Source organism: Varroa destructor, unplaced genomic scaffold, assembly GCF_002443255.2.
Source record: "Varroa destructor unplaced genomic scaffold, Vdes_3.0 BEIS01000001.1, whole genome shotgun sequence".
In the NCBI taxonomy this organism is placed as follows: domain Eukaryota; kingdom Metazoa; phylum Arthropoda; class Arachnida; order Mesostigmata; family Varroidae; genus Varroa; species Varroa destructor.
This window is the reverse complement of record NW_019211454.1, coordinates 7,325,989-7,338,684: the sequence shown is the minus strand read 5'-3', so window position 1 is coordinate 7,338,684 and position 12,696 is coordinate 7,325,989. Positions and strand designations below refer to the sequence as shown.

General features: G+C 44.2%; 2 protein-coding genes across 11 annotated transcripts in view; one reads left to right on the top strand and one right to left on the bottom strand.

Annotated features, from left to right (window-relative positions):
* The window catches only part of LOC111255482 (band 7 protein AGAP004871-like), a 376,186-nt gene that overhangs the window by 37,246 nt on the left and 326,244 nt on the right, over positions 1–12,696 (bottom strand). The window lies entirely within an intron of this gene.
* On the top strand, positions 6,268–8,369 carry LOC111255483 (T-box-containing protein TBX6L-like). Its single transcript, XM_022817498.2, has one exon. It carries the CDS (start codon positions 6,739–6,741, stop codon positions 7,894–7,896), a length of 1,158 nt encoding a protein of 385 aa, XP_022673233.1. The 5' UTR covers positions 6,268–6,738; the 3' UTR covers positions 7,897–8,369.

Sequence of the window (12,696 nt, the reverse complement as noted above, 5' to 3'; positions counted from 1 at the left end):
TATATATTGGCGGATGTATAGTATGGCAAAAATACGTAAGCAGGATGACTGCGCCTTTCATCTTTTGTATTTGCCTTATTTACTCGTTACTTTCGTATCCGATTAGAGCCATGATGCATGATGAAGTGCATTTCCTTTTTAACACGAAAGCTACTCGGATGCTTTATTTGTCGTCATCGCAAGCAGACGGCTGATTTTGTCAGTGGAGCCACACAGCCATCTCATTTGACCTAGATACCTGTAAACAACCTCGAACAAATAACAGGCGGCTGAGTGATGAAGTCTGCGTAGGCCAGCAAAAGTAAATAGCTACCCGCAGTAAACTTCGATGACTGACTCCATCACAGCACCGCCTTCCTTTTACGGCCACCGCTGCTGCTGTTGTCCTGATTAAATCGACGTGCGAGTGAATTTCGACCCTGTCTTCAACAGCACTATCACGCCGCAGCAATGTATAGGCTTCGACTTCACGTCGCTCGCCGCGCCAATGGGCCAAATAGTGTAGTGCCGTGGACAGTGCAGCGGCAAATCTCAGAATTGAGACCCAACGTAGAAATCTGACGGGATGGAGCTAAGACCAATACGGCTACACCTTTTGTTTTAGAGAGCTGCAGCACCAACAGATGCTGCCGCAGAAAGATCACCAGCGATGGTATCTGTGACTAGAGTCTACAGCAGAGGCCGTCCACAGAGCAACAATCTGGCGATCTACCTAACCAGAGCTACGACATAAAAGAAAGCAACTTCATCGATTGTATTATCCTTACGGGTCTCATCGACGTAGTTGTCGATAGTTGCGATACAGACACCTCGTTTCTACACACGCACATCTCTAATGAAGAGTTGCGCCCACTCGCACAGGCTGGAAGACCAGCCGAACAGCAAGGTTCAACAGAGACCAGAAGAAACTGGTCAGACCTAGCTATCTAGATTAAACAGCAATTGGCGCCTACTCTAGTTTGCCGCATACAAAGAGCAAGAGATAGCTGCTGTTTAAAACAGTCGTCACGATCAACAAGAGCGGCGACGACGACCACGACAGCGGCAGCAGCAGCATCAATCACAGCCGCAAGGACGAATCGATCCTCTGATGAGATCGTGCCACTCGCTTATAGCCCCTTTTTCTATATCGAGTAGAGGCATTGCTAGAAATACGGCACGTTGTTGACGGACCATTCCGCCGATGCCAACAATCAATGTTGATACTGCCGTATATCTGCTCTCTGTCTTAAAAGTTGTGATGCTCACAAATGTTAGTAGTGCTGGCTCAGATCCATGCAAAGCATCGCAAATCAGAGCGGTCATCGGTGTCTACCGATAGATGTGGTGAGCTCTCGAAAGGCGCAGTTCGGCAGTATCACTTAGACCCCGACTGGCTTTTACTAGACCGAACGGGTCTACAACTTGATATAACCGGGTGAATGCAGCAGACGGGTCGAATAGCCAATTGCAGCGGTCCAATTTGAACAAAACGACAGTCGGGCCAATATCGACTGCCTATAGACTACGATCTTCAGTGGTTTCTTCAGTCATAGCGGGTTTACAGCTCAGGTCGAGAGCACAAGGCTAATACCACGGCGTTCTTTAGCGAGGGTGAGACAAACGCACAGCGGCCTTTTTCAGAGGCGGCTTCATTGCCCCCACCGCCCTCAACCTCTACGTATATATCTGTGTTTCTATATGTATGCGTGTATGTGCGTTTTTTTGCATACGTATAGCGGCAGATACGCTCTGCATTGCTAGCCGGACGATGCGGATGAAATAATGCCGTCCCTAGCAGTTTGTTTATGGCCAAACGTTTTGCTTCGTGTAGAAATTGATTGCAGCCTGGCGCTACTGTGACGGTCCGACCTTAGTTTAATATATGCTATATAGATGAGGTACCAAAAGGTGCTCGCAGAGAATGAGGTTTGCTCGGGAACAGACGAACTCGACGATTGTTGCAGCCGGCTAAATAATCTAATCTGAAGGCAAGAGATGTTTTGCCAAACAGAATCCCACCAAATGAACGAGCGTTTAATTGGTAGGGACACTTCGTCTGTGTATTGCACGAGCATTACTGAGTGACCGGATGAATGGCTATTAGAAATAGAATACTCCCTACTCCGTATATTTCACATGATTACATACATCATGTTCAATTGAGATCAAATAAAAATATTGAAAATCGAAGAAAAAAAAAAGAGCCATAAATAATTTGGTTCTATCTTTCAATTAGGCGTACTTAATGTCAGGACAATTAATACAGTACCTTATAGTAATAGAAATTTGGGCAAAAGTGACACCATTTGTATATATGTGTGCAAGTTAGAGAAAAATAATATTTTATTTACACATATTATACAATTTATAAGTTCATTGAAAATATACTTACAAACGTTGTAAATAAAATTCGTCAAACACTAACATCATGCAGAACAGGACATATTTTTCCAGCACTACTACAAGCCTAAGTATAACATCCACTTTGCCGAGTCCACTTAACAGATTTTCAGTTACTTCTATAGTGACATCGTTAGAAGTGCCTTTGAGCTTTTCTGCAACTTTCTATAGGTGTCTTATGTATGAAAAAATGGGGCCTACGTTGACATGTTCTTAATCCTAATTGACTAGCTACGTGAAATCGTAGCGTCTACCCTGTCTGCTTCTCGGTGACGGACTACTTCTTCGTTATCTAGCATGCAACACATCTTAAGGGATTAAGCACCCAACGAAATGATGGTTAGCAGTATTTGAGTTACTTGTTATAAAGTGAGTCAGATAGTATGCAAGAGAAACGCGCGAATGTTTGAACGAGAGCGAACGTAAAAATCGACAGGCAACGAAATCTTTGGCTCTTTTCGAGCAACTCTGAGTAAGCATGAAATTTGTGAATTTGCGCTAATCCTCCCACGGCGGCTCGACTTCGAAACGGTTGAAGTTGCCGCTGATCAGACAGGCGCGAGCTGAGAGCCGATGTCCAGAACAATCAGCCCAACCCGGCCCATGACCCGAACTCGGCTCGTTCGGTCTCCCCTGCTACTATGGATGGATCGTTTGAATTCACGCGCGTCGGCGCCGCTGCGCGATCAAAAAGCCAGTTAAAACTGAGTTGCCGCTCAATTACAGCAAGAATTGGAGGTCGGTTACTCCATACAATCTCTTGATGTTGTGCGGTATACTCTTTTGGATGTTCATTCCTCTAGAACACGACATCATGAAATCGAGGATCAGGGACGAATTCGCAGCACTTAGAGATCCGGAACCTCGGTAGGCTTCGTGAGTTAGAGCGAGGCGCGCGTGTCAGACAGCAGATTGACTCCAGGCAGGAGCTCGTCAATATAACGCTGTCGAGAGAATTCGGAGGAACTTAATTCGCCCTGCAAACGTAAGTAGAAAAAGGCTACACGTAGATTCGCTGTATAGATGTAGAAGTGCGAGAGACAACTTCGGTGTAATGCATATCAGAACCTTCTCCTGCTCCGTGTCGTCCGTTGGGCCTTATAGATAACAAACAACAACTGGCAGTGTTAGAACATATGCGATGGGGCGTTACATACGTAACGTATGTGGAAGGAAGGTTAGTCGATTTTAATAAGTCGACAAAAAACGGGGCCCTCTGAATACGAAGGGAGCGGGACACACAAATGCAAATCAACATATTGGGTTACCTCAATGGCATCAAAAGCAGAAGTAATTGCGGTACAAAAAAGAGCACGATCAAGTTATTGAAGCTTTGCAACACCTGTTGCAAATGGTCTTGTGCAGCATTTCAGATTACCATTAATAATCTCTATTTCGTCCGAACAGTAGTTTACAGCTACCCCATCAGCGGGTTCAGCAAGGTGTAACCATGGGTTCTCGTGACACTATATATCAACACACTTTCAACATGTCTACAGTAATCTGTAACTTATCGTCACGATATAAAGTTGTCAAAGAACAGAGTGGAATCATTGAAATAAAGAAAATTTATCTGCCGTACTGTTTCCTTTTGATAACTACGGTGGAGAACAATGTTTCTACATTGTTCTCCACCGTAGTTATCAAGTTAGAAATAAGAGCCGTTTGCCCTTACTCCACTCCGTCAACTACCGGCATGACCGGACCAACTATTGCCTTTATAGCTCGAATAAGTATATAGAACGGGTTATAGGCTCTGGACACTGGGCTAGCAGCTTTGGCCTTGTAGGCGCTCTCTCCACCTCAAACGCTCCTACTTGGAAACCAGTTGAGATGAAGTCGAATAAGCTCGTGATACTTAAGCGGTAATCCCGCACTCAAGCGATAATACCTCAAGGGAACGAGAGCTAATCTCTTCACTAATGGATACAGGCCGCGTTCACGGTACAAAACTAGGTTCAAATGAGGGCCTTCTTCGGGGTCTGCCGACCGTCAGTCACCGAAAGCATCATTCTCCGATACGAATCTGCCAACAGTTGCTGTAACTGTGGCGATAGTAGACGTATAGTCGGATATACAATGGCTGTCCCATTAAAACTAATGAACAAGGATCTCTTTAGCACTTAGCAGCCAGATGATAGAGGACAGAGTGGGGTAACGTGGACTTCGTGAGGTCAAGAATGGGTTTTCAACGATTGCGTATTTTGACTTCTCTTGCAAAGCATTGGCCAATTTTGCTGTCTGGCTACACAGATACAAATCTATTTTCCAAACATGTTAATATGAGAAAAATATTTTCTGGGTCTCACGTTGCCCAAAGCAGGAACAATTGCTTAACACAATTATTCGTATTTATTTGGTAATTATTATTTCAGTGAAAATTATATATACTTGACAATTGAATATACATAGAACACTCGTAGAGAATTTAAAACGTTTGACCATGAATTCATAAAAAAAAATATATGTCTATGCACTCCTAATACTAAGCGTATAACATCTGCAAACCCTTTACTAGCTTTCATACGATATCATAAATGGCAGATCTATATGACTTGATGGGGCAAATTTAAATTAGAATAAAATAAGCGGTACTTTAACGTAAAGCTCGTCTTTTATGATGTCTCAATGGATAGATAACACGACGAATGATGGCATATGTTGCTCATGAAGCATGTACGTTATCGGTAACGACCTTTTAGTTGGTGATGTTAGACGGGGGGGCAAGAGTTAAACGACAAAAACCCGGTCCCGACTCGAAATCGGATTCTGATTCCGCAATGTCTCTGTCGCTTCTGTCGTACAGATGATACTATTAGAGTCGTAATACTTTGTTTACGTAAACTCAGGCACTTAAATCAATTGAACTAAATGCTGGTGGGCTGCAACGAGGTCGATTAACGCAAATGAAAATCTAGCCGGTAAGGTAAGTAAGATGAGATATGGAAGATAAGCATATAAATATGCCTATTTTGAAAATGACGAATAGTCTCTTTAGAGCAGCCCGCTTCATGGATGGCATTGGTTTCATTTCTGCCCTCTGATCAAACGTAATAGAGAAAAAAATGCCAATGTGAAGGATTGGCTATAATTTCCTTCGCTTAGGACATAAGAAATAATGCGTTTTTTAGCTTCGTGATGGGCAATTACCTTGCAATAGCCCTACAATGATGTTGCTATAGTCGATTAAGGAAGAATGCTACACATTGTATCATTAGATGTTCGCTTAATCTAGGCAGTCTTCAGGAACAATTGCTTTTAGTTTATAGAAAAAGCTATTTCAGGATTACAAACATAGTCCGGCATTGTCCATTGCTGACAGATGACAGATATGTTCTAATTTCAGTCTTTTACAATACAAAATATTTAGGTCCCTGCCGCAAACCAAAGTGTGACAGATTATTCGGATACTAAATAATATCGATATCTTCATAAGACACTAATAGATAGGTAGTAGCATTACAGAGCTATTAAAAGTGAGTAGAAAAATACCCAAAAAAAAAATCATTGCCGCTTTCAGCCGGCTCTGAGGCAAGGGTCTCGGCTCTGTGATCTGGTAAGTGACTAAGTTAGTTATGGCGAAATTCGTGTCTTTGAAGGTGATATAGTCTTTGTTGTAGCTATATACGTATGCATCGATACGGTCATTTGTATTGGCAGACTTGTCAATAAACTCCATGTTGAGCTAAGTGAAATTAAGTTAGGTACCTTTGAACAAGCGTTTGGAGTCCGCCGCCTTCTGCGGACAAAGCGCATTGCCGGCCGGCGAGATTAAAGACAAAATTCCGCCTGCTCTAAGTCTCCCTATTGTTTTACAACCCGTGTTCGAAAGGGAAAGGGCACAGGGTATCGTTTATTTTAAGGCCGCAGGATCTCTACAGAAATCTCAGTTCGCTTAACAGGAGCCACAGTGTAAGCATCATCTTTTGCGAGGAGACGATTCATTGGCGAGCCTATCGGTGCCGATGCCATATCATAGACAATTGAAAAAGCTATGAGCAGTGACCCAAGCTAATAGTTGTTGACTCTGGGCTCGAAGTGGATGGACAGACGGAGCCACACAATGAAATGTTAACCAACTATCGTAATGAATACAATGGTCGGAATTTTATTGAAAGTGTAAAAACAAAAACACCGATAACCGAATGTGATTTTCGGCGCCCTGAGTATCTGTTGTGAGTTGAATTTTGTTGACCATTGCTGTTTTTGCCGTTCGTGCCGTGATTAGAGCCGGTGTTACCGAAGCACACAGTAAGGCTCCTCCTCGTCACCGTTATTGTTCTTCGTAGATCGACACTGTTATTAAGTTAATAACACGCGCTAAGAGGAACGATTTTGAAAGGACTATCTAACAAAATGACTACGATGGATCCAATGGTCGAAGTTTTTGATGAATCAATGGCCAATGTTCGGGTTGAGCTTGAGAATCGTTCGCTGTGGACAGAGTTCTACCAGTGCGGTACCGAAATGATTATTACAAAGCCAGGCCGCCGGATGTTCCCTGATCTCAAATTCAAGATCAGTGGGCTCGACCCCCAGCAATATTACATCGTTCTATTGGACATCGTTCCTGCTGACACGTATAGGTACAAATTTATTGGCAAATGCTGGCTGCCAGCGTACGAAAGTGATATGCCCCAGCATAAATCCAACTTGTACCGGCATCCCGATTCCCCAGCTCTTGGTTCCAAATGGATGTCACAATCGATCGGTTTTAACAAGCTGAAATTAACAAACAGTAACACAACCTCGGAAAGTCACATCACACTGAATTCGATGCATAAATATATTCCTCGGCTACGTATTTTCGCCGGCAGCGATATTGCGCAGATGTCGTCGCGGAAGTTCACGACATTCAGCTTTCACGAGACCTCGTTTATGGCTGTGACGGCGTACCAGAACGCCGGCGTGACCAACCTTAAAATAAAAAATAACCCTTTTGCAAAGGGCTTTCGTGAGGAAGATCGTCGGAATCCCGTGAAGCGATCATGCGGCCAGGAAGCGATTCGAAACGAGCCAATTAGCCCAACGATGATAAGCGTATCGAAGCGACGGCAACAGTCCGCGAGCCCGGATGTATCCACAACCTCACTATCCGAGTCGCCATCACCACTTCACCGTGCCATGTTTCCATTCACGACCCTGCCTTGCCCGCCGGTCCCTGCAAGTCTTTCGCCTCATTCAGTATCATCGACTTCGCCTCCGACGTACGATTTCAACACCGAAGTGCCTCAAACCCCAACGGTGGCCGGTGCGGCTAGGCTCCCCGCAAAAATGGCCCCTCCTACATATTTCGACTTCATCTCACAGAGCTACGAAAACTTCAACAGGCTTCGAGGGATACCCGGTACTGTTCCCATGAGCGCGTTGCATCATCCACACAATCCCTTCTACGGGCTGCCTAATCGATTTCTGCCAACACCTGTTGCCAATACCGGGTGCCAACAACGGACGTTAGGAGGACTCCCGTTTGTCAGTCAATTTAACCCGCAGATTGGATACCACATGTTGTAGTAGACGGGACTCAGATGAAGCATAAAGATTATGTCTTTCTCTAATGCCCGAGTTGATATTTATTCTTAGTGCAATTCAAATAGATTACATTTGAAGGGATACATACATTATGTTGTTGACATAAATGCTTGTAACGAGACCAATTATATATATAGACAGAAAGTAAATCTGTGGGTGAAGATTAGCCGATACGTGTGTTTGGAGTGCTTTGTGTAGCATCGACTGTATCGAGTGACAGACCATGTTGAGCAGATTACCCGATCTGTTAAGTGGACTTGTTATTATGGTGGACTAGTGGGATTACTTGTACAGTTTATTAGATACTGATATTTGGGAGAAGTGCGACGATGCATGTTACATACATTCAATGATTTTTGTCTTCTGCCTATTATATAAACATATGTAATTGAAGCCCGAAGTATGTTCGCCTAAGTTGTGTGCGGACGCGAAATAAACATTATAAATGTTATATATCCAAGGCTTCTTTTCTGACTGGCCTCATTCCATAATGATTCGTCGTTCTGCTATAGGATTCCAACTCGTAGATGAAACATTAACTTCCAAATCACCATATCCACGTAACGAAACATCCAACTATCGCTAACAATAACGATAACTTTACTATTGGCCAGGAACATACTTCACCTGTATCCCACACAAACTAGTTAACTGATTCAGCCATAGTGTATGTAGCTTTTCCGTAGTCGTTTACTCATCATGATAACGACTAGGAGCGGTACTTCGCTCGCGTTAGAGACTGCTGTCTCTCGGCTGCTTGCGCTATCGTCACTCTGCCATTCTGTCTATGCCAGGCAGCCCGTGGTCGTCGTTCTCTCCCCCGCCCATTTCCTTTTCCTAGGTTCTGTCACGCGTGCGGTGTCTGAGCAATTCACCCAAGCACGCATGTCCTTAGCGCTGGATAACTTCGTATGAATGTTCTTGCCAGTTATGCGTGCCGTCACATTCAGTTTCCCATAGCCCTTTTCGCCTTCTTACTACCGTTGCCGTAGTTCTGGAGCCGCTAGACCAGTACCAATTAATTATGCATGATTTATTATGGAGCGGGAGAGAACTAATAATTAAATTGCAATAATATCTGTTTTCTCTTTGGTCGAGCTGTACGACCAGCATTGGCGGCGGTAGACGTACCGCTGACTGCGAGTGGTACGAGCTGATGAAAGTCCCGATATCGGTGCTTTGCCTCGACAAAAGCGACTGCTGCCGATGCCTTTCATTTCCTCGAAACCCTAGAACAGAAGAACTGGAGAAACGAACAAAGTTGTACGGCTACGTGTCGACCCTAATCTGTGTGCCGCCTTCTCGCCGTGCGGTTTATGCCTTCAGTCGTACGCGTTATGCCCCTTCCCCCTTTCTCTTTCTCTCCGCGATTGTTAGCACTACGTTCTGGTAGTACCTCAAGCGCTCGGCGTTGCTGTGATAGAACGGCTCGAAGGCGGCAGAATCGATAGAGGCTTGGGCGGCGGTCCAGGCACGAAGCAGCAGGACCGCCCATTTGCTTACGGCTGCCAAAGGTTGTGAGCTAAGCTTACTTGGTTCGAGCCAGTTGGAAGTCTTAGTTCAGCTGAAAAGAGCCGTTAGTCGACTGGTTTGATAGGCAAGGCTGCCAGCGACAACGGTCTTCGGAGCTGGGTTGACGAAGATAACGAAATAAGAATAGGCTAGAAAATCATCTACAAAAACAGGTAGGCAGAGAAAAAGTTTCTGCCTTCTTCTGCGATGACAATGGCTTATTCTGATATATAAAGCCACCCTCAACAGCTGCCGTTGCGGAGTAACAGTGACCCCCATAGTGTGCCCCGGTCAGCATCTTTGGCCATGACGATAATTGAACGACGACAACGTCGTCGTGGCCGCAAATCGGCGACAGGACCGAAAAAAGAGAACCCTTTTAGACCGAATAGCACTTGTAGGAATCATCTCAACTGGCTGACAGGCAAGAATATACGAGCATATTACACATAAATTACGCATATTATACATAGGTTCATGTTTACAGCGGGCTTTTACAGTACTGGGGCGGTGTGACTACGTGGGCAGATGACACCCACAGAGGTTCCACAACTTCTACGTATTACCTTTTACGCTTGTTGAATCGTACGTGCGACAAATGATCGCGGTAAAGAGCAATATCTGCTCGTCGTAAAGAGCCACCCTTTTTGCCATTGCTCTCTTTTTCTTAGCACGAGTTTTTCATTTCGGAAGCAAACTTCTCTGCTTCAACCTTATCCCTTACGATGGGTTTCTAATAAATCTTTCGTTAGCTTCAGAAATGGAGCTTTGATCCATTTCTGAGGCTTGTGAGGAAAGTGTGCACGCTCGTACTTCAGACTTCATCCACTTGCTAATTACCTCCGAAGCGAGGAGTTCTGATTTTCTGATGCTTGCTGTTGACTGTTTTTATTTGGAAAGCGAATCATCTATATACACACCGCGATTCAATGACTGCTAATAGGAAACCACTACAGGATGGAACAAGTTCTAATGGAACTACTTAACTGTAACATCGAACCAACTTGCAATGAGCATATGGATAATTTAAATTAAGTTATAATAGATATCTATTGAAGTTCGTCCATCGAAATCTCTAGTTGTGTTCCAAATACTCGTTACCGGTCTATAAAACAACGATTTATTCCAAGTGTCCGCCAATATCAGTCGATCTAATATCTGCAGTTTATGGAGCATCATTGGATTTTCCAGTAGTACACTGATTTACGCAGTCGACTTGCCAACAACAATAAACGACAAGTTCCGCGAGCTATTGCTGCCCGGTAATCACAAACAATTTTGCTACTAAGGCGACCGTTTGTGCCTCATTGGATTCCCCAGCCCACAACACGCCGAGAGCCAAATTCAAGTCAACTTCGTAAACTTTGCATAGGAATTTCTCCGTCTGTCCTACCTTCGTTGTATTCCCTCCCCTACCCTCAACGTCCTTTCTTTCCCTCCTCACTGGCTGGTACAATTTACGAGCCGCCAATCGCAGCAATTTCTGATAGGCGGCCAGACAGACAACCAACACTACAACGAACATTACCATCGATTGGAAATTGATTACAAGTCAGTCCCCTCGTACCCCCTTTCATTGTCGTACCTTTGTCCGATTTCTCACATTCACTACACGCGCGGGAGCAATCAAAGACAGTCGGATAACGCTTCTCGCCCTCTGCCTCTAATTTACTATGGCTATTAATGTGATCCAAGTTGTTGACGAATATGACGCAATCATAAAAGCACTATTATAATACGAGTAACGAAAGTAGCAGTTGTCCTAATGGCAGCGCCAGGAAAAAATTACCGCTGCGCCTTCGCATCTGAATAGCCTTCCATACGTAAGTAAAAGCGTAGGCGATACAAGAACTGGCGTGGTAAGTAGCGCTGAATGGCTGAGATTGAAATTCCGTTTTTTCTACGCCGTTGGGTCAACGCTCGTTGGGGTTCTCGGCCCATCGGTTCCGCGACCACAAATTGCCGCGGTGAACAGAACAGGAAGTGGAATTCCATCATGATCTTGGCAAAAACGATTTTCTTTTTGTTTCTCGACGCTGTCAACAATGGCTGAGCACGTGCAAGTTCTGGGTTCGGTTACGGCGGAGGAACGTTGCGTGGCAAACGCTGCACGCAGACACACCAAAAAAAAATGGACATCCATGGCTACGACGGTGGCGCCATCGAGTGAGTGAAACTCAACAGCGAAAACTCGAACTTTATATGACCAAAGTCATATATGTTCATAATGACTGCTGAAGCGACGATGCCGTGGCTGGTATCAACGACAAAAGTTGAACGACGACCAACTCGGCTGAAGAAATTAGCGAATTCAAAGTTTGCGCTTGGCGTCTTTTTCCAACTGCCCCGGTGGCTCAAGATCGCGTGCAATGCACTTGCCACAGTGGGCAATTATTTTATATGATTATCTTACAATCGTGTGGTTGTTATTACTAGCTCAGACACGAAATCACTAGTCGTGCAACGATCAAGCGCACAGTAACAATCGTTATGGTCGCCGCGTGCGGTACGTTGGTATTCGGCATGGTTTATTTTACGTTTAGCATCTGAACGCTGGACTGAAATTAGTACTATGGTAGTTTAGTTGGTTACTGCAAAGTATAAATAATCGTCGCTGTTTACATGTAGCATTTAGAATGGAACTAGGATCTTTTTTTTAGGCGAAATTTAAATGTAGGTTGGCTGAAATGATATTAAAAAAAATGTTGACCTAGGTGGAGAAAGGCACGAGTTTGCGCAAGTCTTCTGCCATTAAAGAACACCGCCCAGAATCGCACAACATTGCCTTTCCGAAGACCAATAAACGGGACCCCAGTATATGTAAAAGGACTATTGCATGTTACTTTTAGTAAGAGTAAGTTAAATATCATTCGCAAGCAATTTTTGGGTTCCGGCATGTGTGAAAAATGAAAACTTTGTCTTCGAATAAAGGAAAATGTTGCTCGCCTAGCTTCAAGAAAATGTGTAACTATACATTTCTTTTTCTACAAGAGGCATCAATTTATCGTTTGGCCATTTGTCATCCTGCCCAAATCGTCAGATGACCGATCCGATACGCGCCTTAAATGACAGGACCAGATCATAAGTAACTATTTTTATCCAATTATCCTGCCTCTTTTTTCTAAGCTGTTCTCCCGCGTAGCTGTTCACTCCGTTCGTTACGACCAGATATAATTCGCTGACGAAAAACCAACAATACGATTTCCAGAAGAAGCCAGCGATAATGCGCGAAACGCCACTTGTCAACGGCACATTTGTCGAGCAGTAGCT